General features: G+C 50.1%; 1 protein-coding gene across 20 annotated transcripts in view; it reads right to left on the bottom strand.

Annotated features, from left to right (window-relative positions):
* AGAP1 (ArfGAP with GTPase domain, ankyrin repeat and PH domain 1) overlaps positions 1-27680 on the bottom strand; it is a 517580-nt gene that overhangs the window by 314021 nt on the left and 175879 nt on the right. For 16 of the 20 annotated variants that reach the window (XM_045867676.3, XM_045867677.3, XM_045867680.3 and 13 more), the window contains exons 2-3: positions 24133-24191; positions 17796-17883 (exon numbers count right to left, since the gene is read on the bottom strand). In XM_045867676.3, the coding sequence (XP_045723632.1) occupies positions 17796-17883; positions 24133-24191 (147 nt within the window). The remainder of the gene's footprint in view (positions 1-17795; positions 17884-24132; positions 24192-27680) is intronic. The other 4 variants (XM_045867679.3, XM_064587293.1, XM_064587294.1 and 1 more) reach the window with 1 other exon arrangement.

Raw genomic sequence — 27680 nt, 5'->3', positions numbered from 1 at the left:
CCACAGACCTTGCTGGATGAATTTCACATCCCTTCTTTCACTTTCTTCCTTTCAAGTGTGTTTGTGGAGTCTTGTTATCAAGTTATGCTTGCAGATAGTTCAATCACAGTATTCAAGTTAAGAAAGGTTTGCAAGGACCTCTCTTTTTGTTCCTTTACAATCTCCAGCTTTGTAACCTCCGCAAAGGACTCACCTAATTTACATCACCTCTAAAAGGAGGGGTGATCCTTTCTTCCACCTCTAAAGGTCCCTCCCAATTCTAAAATCACTTTATGTTTCCCCTCAAGGTATATAATTAGCATGTCTTTTCAATATCTTAAAATTACAAATACTAGACACCTGTAACTGGCTTACATGATTTTTCTGGTACTATACATACATCAGGAAAAAAATTAAATACTCTTATGCATTTGCCGTGAGCCCAAAGATTTAATAATTAGGTAAAATTCAGCCAGGTGCTGAAGTACCCAGGGTGTGAGAAGAAAGAACATGATTAATAAATGTTATATATAAATAAACTCCTACTGACCACTGTCAGGCTCCCTTGGAATGTGGCCACCAGGTACTGGGAGAAACGTGGTCTGGCACGTAAATAAAATAAGACTTTAAAACTCGTTTTCTACAGTTTAGAAACACAAAGGGGAGAGCCTCGGGAGGACAGCCTGTGAGGAACTGAGCTGCTCTGGCTTCAGTGGGAGCCATAGCTCTTGTTACTTCAATGCAAACACCCTGGTCCATCCCAAGCATTAGATCTTTTTTTTTTTTTTTTTAAAGATTTTATTTATTTGACAGAGAGAGACAAAGAGAGAGGGAACACAAGCAGGGGGAGTAGGAGAGGGAGAAGCAGGCCTCCTGCCGAGCAGGGAGCCCGATGTGGGGCTCAATCCCAGGGCCCTGGGATCATGACCTGAGCCGAAGGCAGACGCTTAACGACTGAGCCACCCAGGCGCCCCCAAGCATTAGATCTTTGCCTACCTTAAATTTAAGAGGACACCACCAAACTCTGCATCCAACTGCACTTTTCATGTAGGGTTTTTTGATGCCGACTTTATAATCCAATTTCCAATTATCTTTCTGCAGCTCTATTCTGCCCAGCTTTGTGTTCCTAACACGCAATGCCCAACCTTCCCTGTGGCCAACACTGTAAACTTGTTACGTGAATGGCATTCAACATTCTCAGCCAAATATTATTACATAATATTAAATTACTTCTGGGATGATTTTACTTCTAGAGTGTCCCCAAACCTGACCTCATCTTGGAAACAGTCAGCATGGGTTGGCCCAGCAAACCTGTGTACAGGTGTGTGGTGGGCATGGCAAGCAGGGGTGTGCAGACCCCGGGGCCACGGAGCCCACACGTGGCTGCTGGCCCGCTGGCTCGACCCCAGCACCAGGGCCCCGAACCTGGGATGACATCCCTGTGGGAATGGAAAACAGATGTCCCTCTTTCCTTACGTCGATTCCTTCCAAAGATGCGGTGAGGCCAGCAGAGGGGAAGAGCACCACGCTCAGCATTCAGAAAACAGACAGACGGGCTGCCCCACTTGCCTAAACTCAGCCTCACGTGCAATTTCTGGTTCACCCAAAGGCAAGTTTTCAGGCTTCCCAGAAAACTTCCCTGTTGACCTTTGTGTGCCCTTGAGCTTTCATTCTGAAGGGAGTCAAGGTCTTCATTTCTCCGGGTAAGAAACGGGTAAGAGGCGAACCTGGATGCTCCTACCGAGAACAAGGATGCTGAAGTGCAGGTGTTGTGAATGGCACACTGGGAAGGACACAGCCATTCTGTTTCTAAACATCTTTCAGAAAGACTTGAGAACATCTCTTACCATCCAACCGTAATAAAACACTCTAAAGGTTTCGAGGTTACTCTCCTGAGTCCTGGCCTCATTCCTGGGAGCCAGTTTAAATTTGGGATGCTGGAGTAAGTAAAACAACTGGGTTCCTTCTCATATTTAGCTCACAGTCAGTGGGCTCGATCCTCCTTGGAGGGCGAGCCCCACACAGAGGTGTAAGCGCTCATCTGTGTTGTCATTCTGCTTTAAGGGGGAAAAAGAGCACAGTGAATTTTCCTATTAAAAAAAGCTTTCTTGGGAGTGAACACTGGGAGGAACAGATGTTTGACATTTCTGTTTCTATCACTTCGGCTAATTGGACTGAAAGCTATTAATGTATCGTTAACAGTTCTCTGAGCAGAGAAAGTGATGCTAATAACAGAGACCTAGAACACTCGAGAGTCCACGAAGCGTTTTCCTTCCCACATGCTCTCTGCTGTTGCTCAGGACACCTGGTGAAGTGAACATCGTTACCGACATCCCCATCTCCTGGGGAGGAAAGGAAGGTCAGATGCTGACCGAGACCCCCCACGCCAGCATGCCGCTGGAAGGAGACCCAAACCCAGATGTGCCCACAGACCCCTGTCCTCCTCTCTCTGGCAGGGGATTCTGCTGGGACAGAGCCAAATGACACCGCCCTGTCCACAAATGAGCCTCGCAGCCTTCATGGAAGTTCCCAGCACCCATGGGGCCGATCGAGAACACAGGGGGCCAGCCTCTTCCTTGCTCTGCTCACAGCTCCAAAATCATCACTAAAAAGAAAAGAAACCTGCTTATCACGTTGTTTCCTTTTTTTTTTTTAAACTGTGGATTTTCATCTTTACTTTTTCATGCTTTGGCAAAGGATGAAAATTATTTGTGAGTTTCAATTTCCATTTGTACAGGATATTATTTCCCTTTTCCATAAGAGGGGAGGGGCATCATCCTAGCATCTGATGAAGCTGTGGCTGGGCTCAGTGCTTCCCGTGGGGGCAAGCTGGCCTCGGGACCCATCAGCGATCAAGAGCCGTGGCTCAGCGAGGACATACATCAGGGACTGGGTCTCCTACGCTCCCTGCGCAGACATTCTTGGCCATGAAGACCTTTTTAACATTTGCCTAAAATGTTCTTCTCCATACAACCCCAAGATAAAACAGAATATCTGTAAATGTTATTGTTTCCTAATTATTTAAGACAAGTGGAATGAGAGGGATACACTGAAAAAGACTATGAATTCATTTCTCCCTAGGAAAATATAAAAAAATTAATCGTGAATGTGGCAGAAACTTTTGAATTTTGCCCTTTTAAATCTGACGAAAATACCAAAGTCAGTAACTTATTAATAAGGAGGTTTTGGAGAAGTTTTGTATTGTGACATTTAAAAGGAATTTTGGACCACATATTATTTTTTCACTGGGAAAAAAGTCTCATTGGTAATGTATTAGTTTACAAAACTTAACAGAGTCAGATTTCATTTCCTCTGCCAATTTTTTTTTTAAACTTACGTTGTTTAAAAAAAAAAAAAAACCCAAACAGTAACAACTATAAAAATGTACCAGCAGTGAGGATTAATGTGCAGTGACCACTAAGTGCTTCCACGGGTGAAGCACTCGGTTACGACTCGGGTAAGATGAAGGTTCAACATGTAATTTCCTCAGGCAGCCTGTGGTCCCTAATGAGTTCACTTCACCCAGATCTAAGTAAAATAACAAAGGAAGATAGAGAAGTCAAAGTTCCAGGTTAAGATGGCAGATTTGAACTTCACTATAATTGAATTTCCTTTCCTTTATTCCTAATAAAACAAAGGGGGGGGGGAGTAAACAGCAGGAGAAAGAAAATTCATCATCCACTGAGAAAAGGGGTGAAGCTTCACAGACTAAAACCTCAAAAACAGTGACCTTTGGATAAGAAGAAGACCCAAGACTGGGCAGGGCCCCTAATCGCACCCCCCTCCCTGGGGTTAACAGCCCCCAAAGGGCGGAGGGAAAAATGGAAAATGGTAGAGAGGCAGGATAGCCTTATCCTCGACCCTCTGGAGGCAAAGAAAATGCCAGAATGTGGGGAGGGGAGGGTGCTGGGGAATGATAATATGTATTCCAACCCCCCATAAGTGAAGGGAACCCCATACTTGGACATTTGTAAAGTCAAAGGAAAAGCAGAGCCCCAGTCTATGACAAAGAGCAGATCCCTGTGGTTTGGGGGCAGTTCCCTCAGAGGGCAGAGGAGAGGGATGGGTAGGGCATGATGATGCATTTATACTGTAATTCTCCAGGAAAATAACATCCGGCCTCAGGTCCTGTGGCCCAAGCACTTCCCCGCAGGGGATCTGCATGCATGAGTGAGGTCTGGAGAACGGCAATGCAAGCAGAGCAGTCCAGCCCTCTGCTCCAGGATACTCAAGACTGGGGTTATCACCTACCACAGGAAACCAGATGGCAGGGGGTGCTCCACACCCCGTACCTGACTTGGGACGAGCAAGAGGAGCGTTCTCAGTGGCCCCAGCCAATGTCGGTGGCTGACCCTGCAGGGACCCCAGAGCAGAGTCAGGACAGCCCCAGTCTCGGCAGAGACAAGGTGTGGGTAGATGCCCAAAGTGGAGGTACGGTATGGAGAAATGGTAAGGACACCATGCACCGAAGCTACAGGAGGAGGCAGGGAGGGAGACAGGAAGGAGGAAAGGAGCATGCAAAACACAGGAGCCAACAGAGAAGAAAACAAAACTCAAAAAGCACAAGGAAATCCCTTACAATCGCTTCCCTTTCTAACGCAATTTAAGAACAGGCTCTGCAAACAACAGGAATGCCAGGGATGAGAATCTCAAATAGGAGATGAAGTGGAAAGCTCTAGAAAGGAGAACCAAAGCGACATTTTGGAACAAATGAGTAAAATTTGTAAAACAAGGTACAGAAGAGACAGTGCTCCAAGCTGAGAGTCTGACACAGAGGGACAGCTTGAAATAAACAGCTGGTGAGATGAGAAAGATGGAGATAAACCCGAGGCAGAAGTTATCGGACAGGATGAAAGACCAACCTGACAGAAGGGTAAATGGGGTCGCGGACAACAAACTCCCCAAAAGAACTACGAGACTCTTGAGAGATAAAATACAAAGGAATTTTCCAGAAATAAAGAGAGATCTGCAGATCAAAAGACCGCACGATGTTCCAGGAAAAATGACACAGGATCTTAACATCACTTTAAAGAAGAGAAAAGAGAGGCGCTGGTGGAAACTGCTCCTGCCAGCAAAGGTGGGGTTTCTTATCAAGCAGCAGGGTTTCGAAGCTTCTCAAAAGAACTTTTCTCCAGCAAGGCTTCAAGACTTTTAAAAATGGTTGATTTTTGTGTAAGGCTGATGAATCACAGACCTGTACCCCTGACACAAATAATACATTATACGTTGATTTTAAAAAAATTTTAAAAATGGTTGATTAAAGCATTTTAAAATACGGATAACTGGTTTTGGAAGCGACTCGTAGTTAACAATGAACCGAGTATGTGATGCACCGAATGAGACCAAGAACGCGTGGATTTGGCCGTGTCGGGTAAACTCCTACATAAACGCAGAAACCCACCTTTTGGAATGTTATCAGAGTGGCAGCTTTAAACCTGGCCTTTAAAAATCCTTGTCCTGCAAGTGTCTGCACCTGAAATCTATCCAGACAAGCACCTTGCTATGGGACGTGTCCCATATTCTCACGGCCGACAAGCCGGGCACGCGTGTGGGGACAGCTTTCTGTGTGATGTCAGTCAGTGGAGCAATAACTAGTTCCCCCGCTGACTGGTGGATGTGTCACGGTGCGTTTAGTGCTTACCATGACTCGGGGGGGCCCTATCTGAACAATTCCACGGGAGGAGAGCAGCTGCTTTCATTAACTTAACACGGGCATTATGAAAGTCCAGCCTTTCTTTTTACATCCATACTTGTGGATCTATTTAGTGGCCGGGTACCTTGAAATAGCGAACAGGTTGATACATATTTTTTTTAAAGGGTCACTCGTGCAGCTCAGGCTTTCCTGACATCAAGCCAACAAAACCCAAACCAGGTGGACGGAAAGGTGGCCATACCACTGGAACCCGAGAGCCTCAGGCCCTTTGTGTTCCCAAGAAGGGCTTCACGGCTGCCTGTCCAGAGCAGCAAGTATGACCTGTGGAGAGCACTGTGATGGCCGGATGGTATCGCTGCTCAGACAGAAGCTGGAAAACGAAACGTCGGAGGAAGTGGTTTGTTGCTCAACAGTGACTGTTTCTTCACATCTTAGCTTCCAAGAGCTTTGAGGAATATGCAAACCAGTAGTTTAATACATAAAACCTACTGAGAGTTCTCTCCTCCAAATCATCTCTTTTTAAGACTAAAATAAACACAGCAACTCTGTGCAGGTGTGTAGCTTGGTTTATCCAGGCCAAGCTCCAATTTTCAACATCAGCGACAGACCCAATATCACTCTCGTTAAGTTTTATGAGTTTCCCCCACCCCCCCAAAAAACACTATCTAAAATTGCTGTCAAATACTATTATCCCCCCAAAAGTTGTCTGTAATTAGAGCTGCAGAAGCTCAGCTACTGCAAAGAATAACATATGCTCTGCATTGTCATCAACTCCAGAAGGCAGGCTGGGAGGCCGTAGAGCCCAAAGGTGTCCAGGACTCCACCCTGAAATAAGGGGAACGCCGTCTGGAAAGAGACCTCTGCTTGCGAAGGGCTTCCCACCTGCCTGCCCTCGCCTCACGCTGCAGGTGTCATGCTGACCACCCAGGCCTCTCACAGTGGGGCCCACCTCTGGGATCATGAGCCAAAGCTTCCTCTAGCCCCCAGACCTGCTGGGTCTGCCCTGGTTCCACACGCTCGGGATTTTCCTGCAATGCTGTTTTGGGAAGCTAGAACCCAAAGCCCCAAAGCTCACTTACGCTCCTCCACAGAACTCAGTATTTTCCCCAATAACTTGGCAGCTGTTCCAGGGGTCAAGCCCCCTGCAGTGGACGGCAGAGCCCAGCCCTGAGGCTACATGGTGGCCCAACGTCCTTCCAAGTGCCCGGAGCCCAGCTGATGGGTCTGTCAAGTTGTGATGCTCGGTGGTGGTACTTCCAGGCAGCAACAAAGGGGAACAGACGCGACGCCGCCCACCAAGGTCAACCCCGGGCTCACACCTGCCAAGGTCAACCCTGGGCTCACACCTCGAGTGGTGCCCGTTCCTCCTGGTGCCTTCATTTCCTCATGTGAAAACTCAGGTAATCAGAGCACCTGACTCAAGTGGGCAAGGTGAGGGGACAGGAGGCCAGCCTACGTCAGCTCCCTGTCGAGTCCTTACATGTCACAAGCGCCTGGCAGAAATCAGCTAGTAGTTGCGACGTCACAATGACAACTTAGCGATTTCCAAATGCAAACTCACACTTGGAGAGTCTCAACCTGCAAACGCAGTGATACGGGAGTGCACCCAGGACCAACCAGACAGCAGGACTTTGCCTAATACTTGGTCCTAAATCCACACATTCTGGAAGATCCAGGAGAACAAGTCAAAACAGCTCATGAAATAGCAAGTCTTCAACAGTGCTTCTTAAACTGCTCCACAGAATAGATTCTCCAAGTCTCCGCTACCAGCTTCTCCATGCTTGCATAAGCCTGACGTTGTTCCTAAGCTCCAGCCAGGCCTCCACACGAGCAAAGGGACAGAATGGATCTGATCTGCACTCCGGTGACACCGTTCGGTTCTTACAGCAGCAGGCAAGAGTGTTGCTGGGTATGAGTCTTGCCCAAGGGGGTCCATGAGCAGGTGCAGACCCTGCCCCCAGAACCCACTGAGTAGGTGGGGCAGGAGGTTGGGGGGGTGCGGTCCTGAATGTGCATTCTAGAGAAAACAGTCCTACATAATGATGGCCCCCGCTCAGTAAAATCTGATTTATGACCGAATAGTAAACTGTTTATTGAAAATGTTCCAAAGCCCACCACTGTGGTTGTACTTGAACATTCCAGCATCTACTGTGGTCCCTGAAATAGCTTGTGTGGTGAACTTAATGCAATGTATTTAGTCCTAGACATTTGTTTCTTTGGGGGGAAATATACTTAGAGTTGTTTTATTTTTAATATTCTGCACATTTATTTTAAGCATCAAAAAAAAGGTAAACTTACAAAGAGTTTTGCAAATTGGGGTGCAAGAACCTAGCTCCTCACCCAGAATATTTAAACAAGGCTTCCTTGACCACTGAACGCCGTCTGGAAAGAGACCTCTGCTTGCGAAGGGCTTCCCACCTGCCTGCCCTCGCCTCACGCTGCAGGTGTCATGCTGACCACCCAGGCCTCTCACAGTGGGGCCCTCCGTGTGGCCTAGCACTGGTGTTGAGGGCCAGAGCGTCAGAGGGGGGGAGCGGGAGTGCGTCAGCAAGCACCAAACAGAAGCTGGATGCTGGGTTATTCGGCTACTAGCACATTGGCAAATGGTCTCTTCGTTCTCCACTAGTGTGATCCATATGAAAATAACTTTCCATTAAAAAAATAACCTGTCGCATAAACTCTATTTTTAAATACACAATCCTAGAATCAAATATGGAAAAGTAATGGCTTTCACCATTGCTCACTCACGGGGCACCTGGGTAGCTCAGTTGGGTTAAGCATCCAACTCTTGAGTTGAGCCTAGGTCACGATCTCGGGGTCATGGGATCGAGCCCCACGTCGGGCTCCATGCTGAGCATGGAGCGTGCTTGAGATTCTCTCTCTCCCTCTGCTGCTCTGCCCCAACTCGCTCTCACTCACACTCTCAAAAAAATAAATAAATAAATAACTACCCACTCACTACTCCCTGAATATAAGCAGGTATATGCTTCAAGAAATTAAAAAAGGCTGCTCACTGTTAGTTAGATCCAACCCTACGGAGAAACCGAGAAATCCTACATATTTTAACGAGCTGATGTTTCTACACACTGAGCATAGAGGTCCGCAAATTGTCACTAAAGGGCCAGATAATAAATAGTTTAGGCATTGTGGGCCGTATTCTCTTCTGCTGGGTTGCTGTTATTGGTGTATTTATTTTTACAAACGTTTAAAAATGCAGTGCCCCTTCCAGCTCATGGGCAGCCCCAGCCCAGGCGGGGCGAGCGCGGCCAGAGCCTGTCTCCCCTTTGACATTTCTCATGCCGATGCCTGCACTCGGTTCAGATGGCTGTTTTCCACCTTCTCTCTGGAGACTCGCTCTAACTGTTCCAGTCTTATGGAAACAGTGTATTTGTTTTAATGGAAGGGATCCAGGTTTTGTCTCCAGGCCTGTGTCCCCATCCTGGCGGGAGCTCTGGGCTGTGAGAACACCTGAGGCTAGTGCGGAGTGTGAGTTGGAGAGCACTGAACCTGCCAAGCACTGGGGTGTCCTCGCGGCTGGGGGGGTCGCTGCCTCTCCAGCTGAACCTGGCCCTGCACAAGGCCCAGGAAGCTCCTGCATCTGGAACATTCTGGAATAAGATCAGCTCGCATCGGTCCCTGGCGCACAGCGGGTGCCTGCCCAAGCTGGAGAGCACACCAGGGCACAGGCCCCGGACGGCACAAACACCCCCTGCGGCCGGTGCTTCTCAGAACGGACGCGCAGCCAGAACTCCTGACGGGGCTGCAGAGGACTCAGAGGTCAACGGGTTCCTGCAGTTCCTTCCATCGGGATGGAATCCGTTCCAACCTCCAGAGGTTGTCCGAGGACTCCTCCCCCTTGTCCCCACATCCCTCTCCAAAGCCAGGCTCCTGTAATGGCCTGTCAGAGGCCGGACCGCCGACTCCCATCATGTGTCTACATCAGCCATCCTCCCCGCCCAGGGGGCCTCTTTCTTCCCTGGGTTGCAAGGGAAGACGCACAGAGCAACCGGCCTGACCCCCTGCCAGGCTACGCGGTTACCGGGCACTTGGGTCCGGACAGTTCTTCCCCAAACCCCCACACGGGTCCGGGCGCCAAGCCTCCTCTCTTCGCTCGGCCTGAACCCGCTCCCCGCCCCCTGGAGCACAGAGGCAAGAGTACTGCAGGACGGTCTGTGCGCCAAGTCCCCAGCTCCACTCCATCCACTACTGGAGTGGCCCCCAAAGAGCAAGTGCTGTTTTCTTCTTTTGTCTCTGATGATATTTTTTAAAATAAGCAAAACAGTTTTGAAAAAACGGGGCTCGGGAAAGGGTAACAAATGCCAGCCACGCACGCTGCTCCTCGGGGTTCGCGTGAACAGAACGCAAGCCACCTTCAGACCCAGGGCAGCTGCCGCCCACTCATCAGGCCGGCACTAGATCCTGCCTCAGAGTCTCCCAACACGCTGCCTCCAGGAAGCCGCCCAGGATGTACAAAACATGACACTGAAGCTGACTCTGGTTTCCACTTCTGGCCTGGCTCAGTCATCAAAGAATTCATTTGGACCATATGAAACTGTCACCTGCAGTAGATCACTGGTAGCTCTACATGCACGCACACACACAATCGGGCCATCATCCTCACCGTGTGTGGCTGGTTCCTGCGGATGCCCCGCCTTCCAGCTGAGGGCACCAGACTCCTGCACAGTCACATGACCTGGAGGGGCGTGCAAGGACACTCTCACTTCACCCAGATTCTCCCACGTAGTTTTGGCACTTGGCCTACTTCACTGCCGCTGACTTTTACCTCCCTCATCACCATGTCCTGGTCCTTGGAGCTGGGCATGACCCCTAAGGGGAGCTCGCACTTGGAGTTCTAAGGTCAAGCGAGCATGGTCTCACAGGATGTAACGTTTTCTTCAGACAATGTCGACCGCTCCATCTCTCATCAGCCATAACTGAAATGTGAGCTCCATCCATTCAAACTAATACCCAGCCTCCTCTGGAATGTCAGTCTCTCCACCCTGACCCACAGCCACGCAGGGAGCTTCTCCTAACCCCCGCAGCCTCCTCTCTGCACCAGACATAGCGTGCCCCTCACCCTCTCTTCACCCTAAGGCTGGCCTCAGCTCAGTATTTCTCCTTTTCTGTGCTGCCTTCCACAGAAAACCTCTCAACCCCGGTGGTCAGACCACCTCAGCGAAGGCATGGTTACAAGCATCTGATGTCTCCCACTTCCTAGGACCAGTAAAACAGACTGAGGGGGAGGGAGGGGTGCCGAGTTAAGACAACAGTGGGGAGGGGGATGCAGCAAAACAGCTTTGTGGGCTGATACCTTAAGATCCAAACAAATGCGTAAACATTCCAAAGTTTGCTGCCCTTGAAAATCAAGCAGGAGAAAATGCCTGAAAAGCCTGAGGTCCACGGCCAAAGTGGGCTCGGAGAAGTCAGATTTGGCAGCGGTAGCATGGGGTGAGTTCAAACAGTGCCCAGGGCACCTGCCAGGGCAGGTCCTCATGGCGCAAAGCCAGACAGCAGATCTGTGAGTCAGAGAAGAGCTCTGCATTATGAGCCCCCGTTGGTGACCATACAGAAGAGCATGGGACTCCAGCCAGGCAACCAGAGGGGTGTCAGATCTTCTGCTGGAGCTACTGAGACAAAACAGCCAACTCTCCTCCCCATCTCCTGGGAACACTAAGGATCACACGGCCATGAGGCCACCAATGAAACGCCTGCCACCAACTGGGGAGATCTAGCTGAGCACGAAGCCCACTGGGGCAAGAAGTGGGACAGACCATTCCTCATGACCTTACATGGATCAGTAGGGTTTTCTAGAGCGAAATCCGTCCCCTTAGCTGCTCCCAGTACACGAGTTAATAAATCCCTGCTCTTCTATGCAAGCTCCTTGAAGGTGACCATGTAGGGTCTAGGCTGATACAATGAATGTGCACCCTGTGGTTTCCAAATGAGAGCATGCCACTGCCTGGGCCAGTGGTGGACAGTTCTGCTGCCATTCACACTGCCTGAGAAGGGAGCCAGCTGCCAGCAAGATGGCAGAATCAAGGCCAGAGGCAGGGACAGACGTAGCAACGGACCAGGGTGGGCTCAGCTTTGAGGGATCCAATGACTACTTTTTCATCTGCATACAGAGGTCATGCATTTAAAGCTCTAAAAAACACCTTTGGTATTAAGATTTCACTAGGAAAAAATGATCTGTAATTGCAAAGGTGAAACTTTCTGGATGCTCATCTCCTTTTTCCTAGTAAAGAAATGGTTTTGTAGCAACATGTGATGCCCTGAGAGGTCTCGGGAAAGCACCAGCTGTGTCAACAGCGTGCACCGTGCTATTTGGGGGCTCCGCATCACGTGGCCTAAGTGAGCACTCGTGGGCTGCAGGGGGAGCCTGGAGCTCTTCCCAGCAGAAGCCATCAGGCCCTCCTCTGAGTGCGCAGAGTCTCCTTCAGCCAGGTGTAATGCCTTGCATTAGAGTTATCTCAACAGAAGGCTCTTCTCTCTGGAAGGTGCCCGGCTCTCAGGATGCGCTCAATTTCTTGTCGACTTAATTATAACAACATGGGAAGATGTGCTCTGAGTTCCAAACGACCAACTCGAAAACACATTTTGTCCTGCCAGAGCTGTCAATGCCAAAAACATGACGACCTCCTCATTCTTATTTTACAGCCTTCTTTTTCTTGTTCAAAACGAAGTAGAACGTGCTTCTCTTTTATGGTTTCTTTGTGGCTCTAGGGATAATCTCGGGATCCCTCTTCTATTCTGGACATCACCTGGCCCTCAGCATGGCTTCCGTGTGAGGGGACAGAGTTAAGAGCAGGTGGAAGAAAGCGAGAGGTCAGTGATATTTCCATGGCCAGAGGTGGGTTTGGAATGATTCGAGAATGTGAAAAAGACCTGCCTTGTGCCTGACCTATTAAACCAACCTACCAGCAGGCTGCTCGTAATCTCAAGGTTTACAGATAATCCTCATTAAAAAATTATCATGTACTCATAATCACTCAGTTACAAGTAACATGGCAAAATTATGTTAAAACATTTAAATGGCTGGATTTCAAAACTACTCAACTTTTATTAGAGTTTACAGATTTTTTTCATTGGGACTTTAAACAGCTCAAGAGGACGTGTTTAGAAATAAGCCCAAACATCTGTTGAGCAGTGGTAGCTTACAAAAATTTTTTTAAGTTTATTTGATTTGGAAAGGGTTTTGGGGGCTGACGGCTTAAATGCGTTTCATGTGTCCCAGAAAATATGGCTAAGTGTTTACCACATGGTTTGTTTCTAAGCAACTAAGCAAACATTCATTAAAAAAATATTTCAGATCCTTGTGCTCCTGAGAACGTATCTCCTGCCCTGAGACAGACACATCTGCTGGGAAACTGCTGCTGGCAGAGCGCTGAGGGCAAGAACGGGATGGGGGAGCGGGGGGGACAGCAGGCACTGGCTCCTGCCAGGAGCGGCGACCACAGAACTCTCCAGCCACGTGGGGCAGCGGCAGCCAGGACCTGGGCACCCTGGCACCTTTCACCCTGTTTTGGTTCCCACGGTTCCATGAAAAAGTAGCTAAGAGCAGTTAATTTTATAATCACAGGAGGGAGGGTCCATGGACATTCTTAAGCTTGTCTCTACCGACCTTAAAATCTTCCACTCGATCCACAGGACAGCTGAGTCTGGTCTTGGAGAGCCCATGTCCTGCACCACCAACATGGCAGCTCCTGGGTGGGAGCTTCTGCAGGCTCCAGATCCTTCTGCACGAACTGTCCGCACAGTTCAGCTGGGCCCACGGCCCAAGAGAGAAGAGGAGTAACGCGGGGATGTCACAGAGACAAGGTGTCAGAGCAATGGCCCCGTTTCTAAAGCTCCAAGTCCCTCGAGGACACCACAGTCCACAACCTCCCAGTCCTTGAGGGGTACAGTAGCTCGGGGCAGGTGTCTGTCAAGTCCCCACGGACACCAAACAGCCGAGTCTCCTTTCCTTTCTCTTTTTTTTAATTTTGAGGGGAGAGAGTGAAAACCCGAGCGGCGGTCCCGTGGGGTCTATGGTGGGGAAGGTGCAGTGCACAGTGGATATTAAGCACGCACGTGAGGTGGACGCTCAGATTACATGCCTGAAATACCATTCACAATTCTAATTAGCGCCATCAACAGGGTACAGATCACAAAGGAATCATTTTCACCAGCTTGTCTTTACGCGGAGTGAGTGACAGCTATGAAATCCCCATCAGAGGTGTGAAGGTCACAGACAAGCTCCTCTCCTCTGTGTGAAGCTCCCGGACACCAGCAGTGAGCACCTCCAGGGAGAGCGGGGGCAGCTCATGTCCCTCCCGCCCCCACGGGGAACAGGACAACCGTGCTCCGTGCAGCTCCCGCCGGAACACGGGTGCGAAACACACGGAGGGTCGCTGGTGGGGGGATTCCCTCCCGTGACACAGGTGTTTGAGTCCCAGCCCCTAACACCCGTGACGTGACCTCATCTGGACACAGGGTCTTCGCAGACGTGACAGACATGAAGCCAGACAAGAGCAGGGTGGGCCCTAAGTCCAGGGCCTGCCATCCCCGAGAAGAGTGCGATCTGGACACAGAAACGAAACCCCTGGAAGAACACTGCATGGGGACAGAGGCTCGGGACAGACCCGTGCTCAGAGCCTCCAGGAAGAACCAACCCCGTCAACACCGTCATCTCGGACTTCGGGTCTCCAGCACGGGGACAGTAAGGCTCTGGGGAGTGAAGCCACGCAGTTTGCGGCCATTTGTTATGATGACCCTAGGACTCAGACACGCACACATGCACGCACACGACTAAATGGATATTTGCCTGCACAAAAATTTCACTCCCTGGATGACTTTGATGGGATCACTGGTTCCCCGCTGAGTTACCCACTTTTGCATTGCTAATTTACTCATTAAAAAACACACATAATATTGAAATCAATCCCTCATTTAAACTGTGTGAAACACAGTTAAATTAAAACTACTGAAATCGTGTTTGTCAACTCTCTTTGCTATAAGAAAATCCATGAGAACGTATCACCCGGTTCAAACACAACAGCTGTTCTCCTCGGAGACCCAGCTACAATCCATCTGATGAAAAGTACATTCCAGCAAAAGTCCGGATCATCCCGCGCCAGTTTCCGACAGAGAGAACTCTCCTGAAAACAGAAGGCCTTCCCCACCGTAAACGGCCAGCAACGTGAAGATCCCGCGGCAGGTCAGAGTGGCGCTAAGGGGCATTTACACGTTAAGGAAATCAAGGAACAACCCTGTGAGGGCAGGAGAGCTCCAGCAAACCGTGTGCACTGGCTGATCTCACGGCCACCAGCAGCAGCGAGCCGGAGCCTGAAGTCACTGCCATGTGCAGCTGGGGGCAGCCGGTCTCTCCAGCAGGTGTAGGAGGAAAGGAGGATGAGTTACAAGCGGAGAGCCCCACAGCTCACTGGATGTGCACTCCCCCAGCATGGCGCTGGAGACGCCCGTCATCAGCTCGCTGCCCCCTAACCTGACCCTCTGTCTCTGCAAGTAGTTGCGGGTGGGGCTGAGCTATGATCGGCTTCATCAGCCGCTTGCACGCATGGGACGGGATTCCATGGCTCCGACGCTCTCCACAAACCTGGGCAATGTTTCGGTACATTCCAACTCCAGAACAGCCTGAATGGAAAGCTTCTCAATGAAGTAAGCACATGTAATCAGTCGATGTTATTAACACGTTCGACAACAACCAAGATCACTTTCCAGCTACAGGCTCCCTGGCAGAATTCCAGTTCCAGAAAGAACTCCAGTGTGGACAGTGAGAAATCAAGGCTTTCCTCAATCATGTCCTTGCTGAAACAACCTGATTCTCCTGCTGCTATGAGACTCGCCCAGGCCAGGGGACAGGAAGCGGCAGTCAGTTCCCCGGCCTCCCTATGAGGCAAGGATGTGGCCACCTGCCTGGTTCCAGAAAGGCACAAGCAGACAGCCCCTGGGAAACAAAGATTCAGGGGGGCTATGGGGTTTCCAGGCATGCGGCAGCACCTGCCCGCAGTTCATTCTGCAGCCAGAGGCCCTGAAGCACGTCCACTCAGGAGCACATGGGGGCCCCACCCTTGACCCGAGTCACACGTGAGAGAACAGGTGGGCGGCCTGAGTCCCTGGAAGTCAAGAGAAAAGATCATGGAGTCTTTCCCCTGATCCAGGACACCTTGGGCACAAGCCCCACTGTGCGGGATGAGACTTTGCAGATGAGGAAAGGGATGTCCTTTGGTGTACTCATGCACGCTTCTACCCTATAGGGTATTTTTAAAACTGTACGCAATGCCATGAAATTTCAGTAGAGTAAAATGTGTTAAACAATCAAAGGAGGGGGTTCATTAGAGACCACAGTTTAAGTCACCCCACTGAGTATAATTTGCCTGAAATATGAACATTAGAGAAAAATGCCTTCATGCTCATCAAAATATAAGGGTCCCTTGCAAAGAAACCCCAAATGTGATGGAATAGACCAAAAATAGGACATGGGAAAACAGCAAAAGCCCCAGTAATGACAAAACAGCCCTACATGGGGAAGGGACGGGCGTCCGTGACTCAGGGGCTCTCGCACTGACCGCACTGGACACTGAACCAAACTCGGGAGAAGCCTGAGCACTGGCAGCAAAACCAGGGGCCCAGACCGTATCACCGGCGACCCCTGAACAGAATCGGGGCATGTAAGGAGAGTGTGGGCAGATTCACTCGAAGAGGTGATCGTGTCAAGTCAGGTTAGCCCACCCCTCAGCATCTGATGTCATCAACAATACCTAACCCCAACAAAGATGCAGAAAGGCCAAGAAAAAAGCTCCAGCCCCGGCTCCCTCAGTGCAATCAAAACGACTACGGCTAAAATCCACGCTCAGACACCAAGGAACAGACGCGTCAGCAGCGCAGCCCAGGCACAGATCCCAGGGAGGAAGTCAGAAAGACCCAGAACCTTCTCTCCCCCCACCCCTCTCCAGATCGTGCCTTTCCCAGCATCTGTGTTCATTCTCCATTGGACAGCTGGGGGCTTCTCTTCGATTCCCAGCTAGGAGCCTCCGAGTCTGATCTCCCTACGCCCTCAGCTCCACGTGGATAACGAAGAAGCGGGCCTTTCCCTGAGGTGACCACCACAAGGTTTTGATGACAGGGTTGCAAAGCTCTGCAGAATGATGGCAGAGCCCCCAGAGAGCCCCAGAACGCCAGCCTTCCGTACCCTTCTGAATGGTTACACAGTCTCCAGGACAAGAGTTAAATACTAGAACAGGTGTTACAGGGAACATGAGAAGCTACTCAGGACTACTGCTAAGGACACAGCTAAGGGACAAAACAGGGTGAAATGTGTAACTTAAATAAAAGGGTAAAATGAAACAGAATCGATGGCACACGGAACAAGGAGGAAGGGAACACTACAGTGCGAAGTTGAGCCTGTCCTCTCTCTTCAAACAAGACAAGCGCTGCCATGAAGAAAACGTATAGTTACCTGCATCCATATCTGCAAAGAATGGAACAGCCAGTAAGAGAAAGAAGGAACCAGAAATTCAGTGTCTCAGAATTGGATTTTAAAAGGTTATACGGAGAGAAAATATCATTCAGAAAGCCGCCTGTGAACTCTACATTGATTAAAGACACAGGGATTGCATGGCTTCCTGCTGTTACCGTAATTTCACTTAAAGCAAAAAATAAAATATGAGTATGTTAACTGAAGCAAAAGCCTGATGGCAAAAGAAATCTCTTACTCTCATGCAAAATGACTCTTAAGTGTTTATAATAGAATATACGGGGAAACATACTCAAACATGTGGTGGTGGTCATCTGAGAGGCTCCGATCCGTGACCAGGTAACAGTACATACAAGTTATGGATAAACTCGATATCCAGATAAGAGAACTGTCCGAGTAATATTTAAAGGGGGTGACACTGGATTGCCATTTGAAACGCCAGGACTATTACATAAGAAATAAAATCAACAGCATTTCAAGGCTCTACTCTACTGTTCTAAATGCCAAAGTAAATATGATCAGTTAGCTAAAAATACTATGGAAGAAATGACACACCTAAGGATTTTTACTGCTTGGTATTTTACTTTCTTGAAGTGTGATGCATCATCATCATGATTTAGAATATGCGACAGAAAAATTTAATGAACTAAACGCTCTCGAGCTTGAGACAGCCTGCAGACAGCATACCTTCGGGAGACTCCTCCTGGACGTACGTGCCGGTCAGATACCGGTGCACCAGGGCCGACTTGCCGCTGGCCAAATTACCCACGATCCCCTGAAACACATAATCGGACGACTGTTCATTATCATTACATCACTCCACTCGTCAATCTGCAAACAGAGAGAGGTTAACATGTACGGTAAGGCGAAGCATGATCATACCCAAGCATCGGCTGGAAGGCCCAAACCTGGCTTGTTAAATTCTCCTCCTGAGTCAAAGGAGTTCCTAAGCTCTCACTTTCCACCTCCCGTTCTTGTCGGTCTCGGGGCTCCGAGGGCGTCAACGCCATCAGAGCACACACGGACAGTGGCCTTCTTCCTGAGACTTCTTGCAGCTTGCCCATCAAGGACCCCCCCTCCCCATATTTTTACCTTTCCCTTCCCCACCAGAACTCTCCTCTCTGCGTTTAAGCATGCCCAAATCCATTCCTTAAGAAAAACAAAACAAGAGCTCTGTCTCAGGACGCAGGTCCCCTCGTACCAGAGCCAGGCTCTCGGCCATGCTCACCCTCCCGGTCCCGCGCTCCACCCTTACAATCTCAAGATTTGGTCCAAGAGCTACAAGGACGCTGCCCCTGAGGTCAGCAAGGACTACATTTCTCAGAGCACTAGCCTTTCTCTTGCTCCTGACCCAGCCCATCACCAGAAGCTGTAGATGAGCCGCGCTTTCTTCAAACTTTCCGCCCTGTGCTTCCTCCTCGAACTTCCTCTCAGCCCACATGGGCTCCTTCCAGATCTCCTAGTTTCTTCTAGATCCTTGACTCCCATGCCCCCAGTGTGCCTGGCCACATCCCTCCAACCCCCAGTAAGCTACTGATCCCAAATCTCATTCTCCAACCCCCCACCAGGAGAACTATATAAGTTCTCTGCATGCACCCCACACCATCCATGCTGGTACTCAAACCCCAGCACCCCCAGACCTCACCGCTCTCCCCAGTTTGTTCATCCATCTCTATGGCCACACCCCACCCAGCCTCTCAAACCAGAAACATGGAAGCCATCTCAGACTCTCACCCTTCCCAGTCATGGAGCCCCTGCCCTCAGGAGCACCTTCCCCGTCACGCTGGGGCAGGCCTGCCGTCCACTGAATCACGGGGCAGATGTTAGCTGGTCTCTCTGCCTACGGGCTCCCTCTTCACCCCTAGAGTACCAGAGAGATTCCTGGAAACTGCCTCATCTTGATAGGCCTTGCTGTCTGTCTCCAGACACCTGGACCTTTCCTCATCAATCACTTCCTGAAATACTATTCCTGCTCCCTGGTCAGCAAGCAGTTCAGATGTCACCTCCTCTGAGAAGCCTTCCTGATGCACAGCCTCAACTGGACACCTCTCCTCAAAACCCCCTCCATGCCCTCCTCATGACATTGTCCCATGACCTTTATTTTACCAGCATCGCTATACGGGTCTGATTGGCGATGCTGACGATTCCTGAAGGGCAGGGTCTGGGTCACCTTGTTTCTGGGTCCCAGCGTCACCCCAGCCTGGGCAGCCTCCCACCAGTACTGGCCCCATAAACGAGCCAACGAGTGAATGATCCAGTACGAGTACAAACAGGGGCACAAAGCCAGGTGATGTGGGCAGATCCTCAATAAAGATGTTTCCCCTCCCGATGTGACTCATGTCTTCTTTTTACCCGGGGGCTCCATAATCTGAGAATTTCTACCTATTAATTATTCTTTTGCTCAAGGGTACCTGCTGTTTGTCAGCTTCATGCTGAGAAAATCCAAACCAGTATGCCACAGAATTAAATTTTTAATTAAGATTAGAGTTTCTCTTTCCTGAGGAGGAAAATGCTCAGAATCAAACACTGCTCAGTCTGTGCTTTCTGTGTGCGGCAGTCATTCCTTCCTTACACACCAGTGCTCTGCAAAGAATGAGCTGACCCTTCGGGAGGAGAAAATCAGTCAGTCTTGGGGGCGCTGGGGGGAGGCATGTGCTACGGTTTAAATGGCCATTTCACAGACCTTCGTATAGTCACGCCCCATGGGCCTTATGCTAATCTGCAACACTGGCAGGAACTAACAGCCCGCTATAAGGAGGAATAAAATGAGGGACGGAAACGCTCCTGAGGCCATAAAGCTCCACTGGAATCCATGAGAGCTACTGGGTGTAAAAAGGAGAGCATGGACCCAGCCCGATCACCGTCTACAGGCTTCGTGGAGAGACACACAGGAGTGGGTCCGGAAAATCGCACACAGGCCCGCCTACATCTGGAGGCAGTCACTGTCACCGTGGGCGGGCTCCGTCCTCTGGGTGGGCCGCGAACCCTCAGGGGCCCTGCTCACATCCTCCGGTCACACGGGGGAAAAGAGTGCCCTCTCCTTTTAGACGGATTTCTCTGTCGTCCACACCTCACCACTTACCTACGAAATGTGCCGTCTGCTGAAAAGGAAGTCAAGGCTGCCAGGAAAAATCCCAGTTGCGAATTCAGGGAAAACCCCCAGATGGGCTGTGACCAGAGGCTCCCCCTACGGGCAGGATGTAGAGGGGGGGTCTCCTCGGGAGCAGCGTCCCGATCCAAGAGCCACTGGTCACTGACTGTCTCGCCACAACTTCAGAAAACCTAAGGCATGGCACCACCACTCGTGAAAGAAAGCAAACGCTGAAATTTCTCCTGACAGATTCCAGAAGATTTGTTGCAAAATATCACATAAAGAGTCCACTTGAGGCTTGCGATTATGTCATGTACTTGCTGCATCGTGCCAGTCAGGGGTTCCGAAGGCGCTGACCTAAGGGGCCACCTGTCTCGGGGGTGGTGTGTCAAACAATGAGAGCACAGAGGCTGCTCTGAACAAAGGAGCACTTTCTGCAGAGACTGAGAAGTCCTCGGTGCAGAAGGGGAACCCGCTGGGGCGGCCAGGGAGGACGAGCCGCCTGCCCTCCCACGCGGGGCGGGGCGGGGGGGGCGCCCTGACCAGAGCCAAGCAGAGCCGGCTGTCCTGCAGGGGTCCGTCCATCCACATGCAGGTCAGGGGCGGGACATACAGAACCTCCTCCGCACGACTGCAGAACCACGTTTCCTCATCTATGGGACGGGGCTGACCCTTCAGCACATGTGCACAAACCTCAAGACAGTTACGTTTTGGGAACACAAATCCATGCTGCCTATTAATGGAATCACCTCCTTCGCACACCTCTGAGCATTCACTCCAGGAAATTACACGCTTTTGAAATAGCAGCAGAAAACCAGTTTTTAGTAGTGAGCATCCCAATTATGGGCTGGTATGAACGTGTGGGCTCTAGCAGAACCCCCAACAACCTACCAAAATCAGGTCTAAATCAGAGGGTTGGATACTCAACAATCACAGTCAGACTGTAATACTGTCAAAAGGGGACCCCTGGCCTCCTGGGGCTCGTTCAAGTTCAGTTCATTAAACTTAAATGAAAATTTAAATTGGGCTCCTCGGTCGCACTGGCCACCCTCCAAGCGCTCGGTGGCGGCCACGTGGGGCCAGCAGCTAGCGGCCTGGGCAGCAAGACACAGGAGGGCCCCCGGGAGGAAGCTCAGCGGGCAGTGCTGACGCGGGAGTGCCCAGCCCAGGTTCAATCCCGGCTCCACCTGCTGACCGCCGCTCGCGGGGGAGTCCCCAGGACGCTGAGGGCGCGTCCTCCTCTTGAAACGGGGCAACAACAGGACGTGGCGCACGGGCGGCGGGCAGGCGGAAGTGAGCTGCCTGTGTGACGCACTCACAACCTGCCCTGCACAGAGGCCGTGGCCCGCGGCCTCATCACAACAGCGCTCCCGCTGCTGGGCTCCGACCGCAGACAGAAAGGCGCTTTGGCGGTTTCATGAGCTGGAGGCCGTGTCTGCAACTGGTAAATCTTCCCGAAAAGCTCCTAGTAACAGAGTTGCCAACTCTAGCATTCATTCGACAGGCATTTCCTGAAGGTGCCCACCCGGCAGGATCAATCCTGAGCCAGGCACGGCGGTCACAAAACCCGAGAAACAGGCAGTTGGCTCGAGGCCAGTCGTGCAGACCCTGGCTTCGGGAAGGGCCGCGGGACGGACAGACCCCGTTCTCCCACAAGGAGAGAAGCCTGAGGCAATGCTGCAGAGAAAGGTCACAGCTCTGGAGGGAAGGGCGAGGAGAACGGGAAGGATGGGCCCCGACGAGGGCAGCCGGCGATGGCCGGCGGGACGGGCATGTCAGACGGGACAGGAGGGCCTGAGGACCACACCTGCAGATCCCAGCGTCCCTTCCCACGTCATCCTTTATTTCTTAGGTTTAAAACATGTTTTTCCTGGTAACCGAAGTCACATACGCTCTCTTCAACGTCTAGACGTTCCTTGTAGCTCCATCTCCTCACCTCAGAGGCAAGAAATCTGAAGGGTCCTGCCCCTGCCCTGGGTCACCCACAAAGCCCCACTGCGGTTGGGGCCAGGGGGTGTCCAAGGGCCCTGGGGTGGGGGGGGCTACTGGCAGACAGGCTGGAGCGGCTAACAGCAACACGGACCTCGGAAGAAAGGGCACACGCAGGGGAAGACCGTATGTGCACAGGTATACACGAGGGGCTGGGGGAGACCAGAGCAGGCCCGTGTCCAAGCCACGTGGCACGGGGGGCATGAAACCAGGATGGCCTGCCTGCGTCCTACAGTCAGGGCTCACCACTGGAGCAGTTCGAAACACACACACACCACACACAAGCACACACACATGTACACACAAGCACACACATGCATGTATACACACATGGCACAAGTACACATGTGTGGGCACGTATGTATATGCAAGCACACACATGTGCACGCACATCACACACGTGTACACACAAATGTATATATGTATACACAAGCATAAATACACACATAAACGTATATACATACACACAAGCACACACATGTACACACACCAAACATGCACGCGCATGCATGTATACACACATGACACAAGTATACACGTATGTAGACGCAAGCACACACATGTGCACGCGTGCACACACCACACGTGTGTGTATACACATGCCACAAGTACACACATAAACGTATATACATACACACAAGCATACACACATGTACGTGCACATCACACATGTGCGCACATGCATGTATACACATCCCGCAAGTGGACACGTGTGTACACACAAGCACACACATGTACATGCACATCACACACATGTACACACAAAAATGTATATATGTATACACAAGCACAAGTACACACATAAAGGTATATACATACACACAGGCATACACACACACCACGCACAAACACACAGGTATACATATATGTACATATGCCGTACACATACATATACACACGCCATACATACACATATGCACACATACAAACATATACACACGTATACATGCATATATATACATACACATGTAAATACACCACAAATATACACCCACTTATACATACATGTACGTATCATGTGCACACACCACAAATACGCATATAAATATATACACTCGTATACATGTAAACATACACATCTCACACAAATATACATTTTTGCATATAAATATATACATGTATACATATATACACACCAAACACACATACACAGATGTACACATATACATATAAGTACACACATCGTGCAAATATACACATGCATATTTATCGTGCAAATATACACATGTATACATACATATGCATGTAAATACACACACGCTTCTCCCAAATGCCACTTACATCATGACAAAGAACATGATTATTTAAAAGTCATACTGGTCCCTTCCTTCCACCCTAAGGCAGGGAACTTGCAGTGGAAAGGTGCTCAAGGGTGTGATTGCAATAGACCCAAGTCGTTTTTTATATAAGGCAATTTGAAGCTTTAAATAATCTCACTGGAAGAATATTTAGACTTTTTAATTAAAACAAAATCTTCTTTTCTGTTATTACTTTGTACCACGGTAAGTCACCAGTCACATTTTTTAAATGATGAATTCCAAAGCTTGACAGCTCATCACAGAAACCTTCATGACATCCTGGCAAAGGATAAAGCAAGCCACATCTGTGCATGTGTGTGTGACTCGGTCTCTCTCTCACACACATGCACGGACACGAGAGAGACAATGGCGGATGGACCCTGCCCGGCATGCACAGGGCCACTCTGGCAGGCTGGCTGACGTGGTTGCCCCAGGCACACTCAGGGCTCCGGTCTCAAACTGTCAGCTACACTTGGTCCTTCCCAGGGATACACCCAGAAGTATGCCCCACGTCGGGGCCCCAGAGACAGCCAGGCCCCATCGGATGCAGGCCTGGGCGTGCTCGCAGGCCACCTCCCGCCCCTTACAGAGGCCCACTTCCTGCAGGTGAGGAACCACAACCACGGAGGCCAGAAGAACCACTCACCACTTTGAGCTCTGGGACAGATCGACTTAACGTCCATTCCTGGCTATTCACAAAGGCATCTGTAAAACAGGACATAAAGCAAGATTAGATGCCACAATCCACTTCAGTGCAGTCAAAATGCCCCCAGTGTGACACTTCCCAAACGAGAGAAACACCAAGGATGGTGAAGACCCACCTCATGAAGACTCACGCTCCTCCCATCCCATTCCTATCCCAAGTCTGTGTCTGTCTCCTAAACTAGGATGTACCCTCCAACAACCCCAAGGGGCCTCCGGAACTTAGCTCTTGTCCACCTCAAATGTCCCCATCTGAACCCCACGGGCCCACACTGTCCAAGGGGTGAGTTAAGACCCTTGTAATCGCACACACTCGCAGGCGGGAAGATCAAGGAGGCCCCCGGCTTCCTGGGAACTGACCCCCGTAGCCATCAGTCAACTTCTGGTCTTTCAGTTTGTCATAAAGACAGTCTCATCTGAAATCCCACCAACAAAGTCATGGAGAGAATGACTGAATTTTGAAAATCCAAATGTTCACAATACAACAGCCATTTATGGTTTAGGAGATTTTGTGGAGTTCTGATGCCCACAAACATATGCTACATTGAAGATGCAGTCAGAACTGTAAGACCTGTCAAAAAGGCCGGGGGAGGGAGGAGGGGATGCCCAGCCACTGTGAGGCCCTCTGCAGAGCCCAGCCCCCGCCGGCCAGCAAGCTCGTGGTGCCCCACACCCCCGCCCTGGCTGGTCGTCTCTGCCCCTCACCTCATGTGTGCGGGTCAGGTGGGCCCACCCAATACAGATGACCCAACGGCCTGACTCCCCACACCTCCCACTCACCCCTTATCAGGGAGACCCCACAACACCAGCCATACTGTGCACTTATGAACAGACGGAGTTGAGCTCACAAAAAGGTGGCAGCCTGTTCCCACCACAACCGGCCAAGGGCAAACCCCTTTCATTCCAAATGGGATTCCCTTTCCATTTTCCACAAATTCAGAAATTTCATCACTCCACGTTACATCCAAGAAGAAGTAAAGTGATTCACAAAATACCTAAAAGTCAAGGAACATCCATCATTTTCAAATACATACATGATATTCTAATACCATGGGTGCAGGAATGGAAGCAAAGGGCATAACCGTGCAGTCCCCCTGGGGCTATCGCACAGAAGGACAAGAAACGTGTCTGAAGGAAGCAAGGAGAACACGATCCACGGAGACACAAAAATGAGGTAGGCGGCCAGTGAACAAACCAGACTCCGGGGCCCTGCAGAGGTGCGCGGGAGGTGGGACAGCCCATCACGGAGGATTCTGGTGCTCAGCAAAGGACGGGTCCAGGGGGTTGGGAGAAGACAGGAGACCGTTAGCGGCTGGGGTAGACCCACAGCTGATACAGACACATCTGGTCACCTCGAAACCTTAGCTAGAAAAGGGACTGGTGTTGAATGTCAGACACACTGGGCTCTGGGGGGCCGAGTGGCTGGCCAACAGGCAGAGTGGGTGGGCAGAGGTGTGTCAGCAGGAACTCAGGAAGAAAGACACTCGTGAAGGCAAAGACCAAGAGCAGCTTCTCTACCCCCCATTGAAGCAAGCACACTGGGGGCTATCAGGGTGCACCCACTCTTCGGTGAGCCAAGCAGCCCCTGGTGTGCCACAGATAAGACATCTCCTGCAAACAGATAAACAAGGACACTATCAGCACAGAGCCTGACCCTCGGTAGGCATGGGGCAAACGGTAACGAACATCCTTCTGAGTGAACAGCACTGCTAGTTAAGTTGCAAAACACTTATTTTCTGTCACCAACGGCTCTCTTGAAAAAAATGGGAATGTGGCCTTATAGGATCTGCAGGGTGACCCCAGTGATCCAGGAAAGCCAGTGACCATGACGCTCCCACCCTGAACTGGACACTCCAGAATGTCCCAGAAGTCACCCTGTGGCTGTGTGCGTAACCAACCCAAAGCAGGTTTGCTAGATTTAGACAGATCCATGTGACGGAATACTAAGCAGCTGAAAAATCACCTGAAGCCTCAACGCACATAAACACAATGTCCCCAGGCTCTGGTCAGTGGGGCACGTGTGTGTAGGGGGCCCTGCAGGGACAAAATACACATATGGGCCTCTCCAGGCTGAGCGGGTTTCCAGTCGAGTTCCTGACTTAAGGCTTGGGAACCAGGTGGCTTAGGGACAAGGGCAATGAGGTGACGACTCTCCTTCCCTTGTTACCTCTTGGAACCTTCTAAACTTTATTCCATCTGGGATGTAAAAAAATCACATAATATAGTTTTTAATATGAACCACAACAATAAAACAGAGTAAAGAATTAAAATGAGCTCAATTCATGAATGCACTGCTGATTCTTAAACACCCACCACCGACAATTGTTTCTCACAACTAATATTAAATATTCTTTAGAAATTAAGCAGGGCCCATTAAACAAAGATACAGGGCTATATATAAACACTGGAACACACGTGTGGCACCTCTTTACTTGCAAATGCATCCTCACTCCAATGGCATGTTTGTGTTTGTGGCAATGAGATTAAATGAATAAATACATGAAATAAATGCTTCACTGATCAAAAAAAAATCATCTTCCATAAAAAGAAACATTTATTTTAAAAACTTGCATCACTGGTCAGAACATAATGCTGCTTAAGACAAGGATCAATGAAAAATAACCACAGATTTGCAGAGATGGACATCCCAGCACGCGCCTAGATCCTTCTCCTCTGTTGAGAACTTTCTGAGGACTGGAGGCTGCCGCCTCTACCTGGGGGAGCCGGTCCATCTCAGGGCGAGCAGCCCAAGGCCAGGCCAGCTGCCGTATTTCCTTTTATGTTCCCAGGGCAGCTCCACTGGAAGGATGAACGTACTTTGGGGGCACACAACTGGGAATGTGTGTGTCTGTGCATGTGTGTACACATGTGGATATGTGTTCTCAAACCAGCTAGCACCAAAAGTCACAAGATGTGTCTCACTTTCAGAAGAGACCATTCTGTGCCCCACTCAATTCCCCCCCTTAGATAGAATATTATTAAGAAAATGCTCAGGTCATGAACCTGGGGTCCTGGATCAAGCCCCCATATCAGGCTCCCTGCTCAGCGGGGAGTCTGCTTCTCCCTCTCCCTCTGACCCTACCCCTGCTTGTGCTCTCTCTTTCAAAATAAACAAAAAATTCTTTTAAAAATTAAAAAAAAAAAAAAAAAAGCCTTCTCATGGTGCCTGGGTGGCTCAGTCAGTTAAGCGTCTAACTCTTGGTTTTCAGCTCAGGTCATGATCTCAGGGTTCTGGGACTGAGCCCCACATCGGGTTCCCAGCTCAGCGTGGAGTCTGCTTGAGATTTTCTCTCTCCCTCTCTCTTTGCCCCTCTGCTCCCCCCCCAATAAATAAATCTTTAAAAAAAAAAAGAAAAGAAAACGCATTCTCATGCACTGGCTTAAATGCTACGGAATTGGGTTTTAAACTCAAACAGTGGTCACCACTGACTGACTGCTCTTAGCCTGTCAGCAACACTGAGGCTCCCTCGGCTGTGGTCCCTGTGGGGCAGC

The sequence above is a fragment of the Mirounga angustirostris genome, unplaced genomic scaffold, assembly GCF_029215605.1.
Source record: "Mirounga angustirostris isolate CCGP_5_RB_7025 unplaced genomic scaffold, mMirAng1.0.hap1 SCAF_3, whole genome shotgun sequence".
NCBI classification, from domain to species: Eukaryota; Metazoa; Chordata; class Mammalia; order Carnivora; family Phocidae; genus Mirounga; species Mirounga angustirostris.
This window is presented reverse-complemented; position numbering and strand designations above follow the sequence as displayed.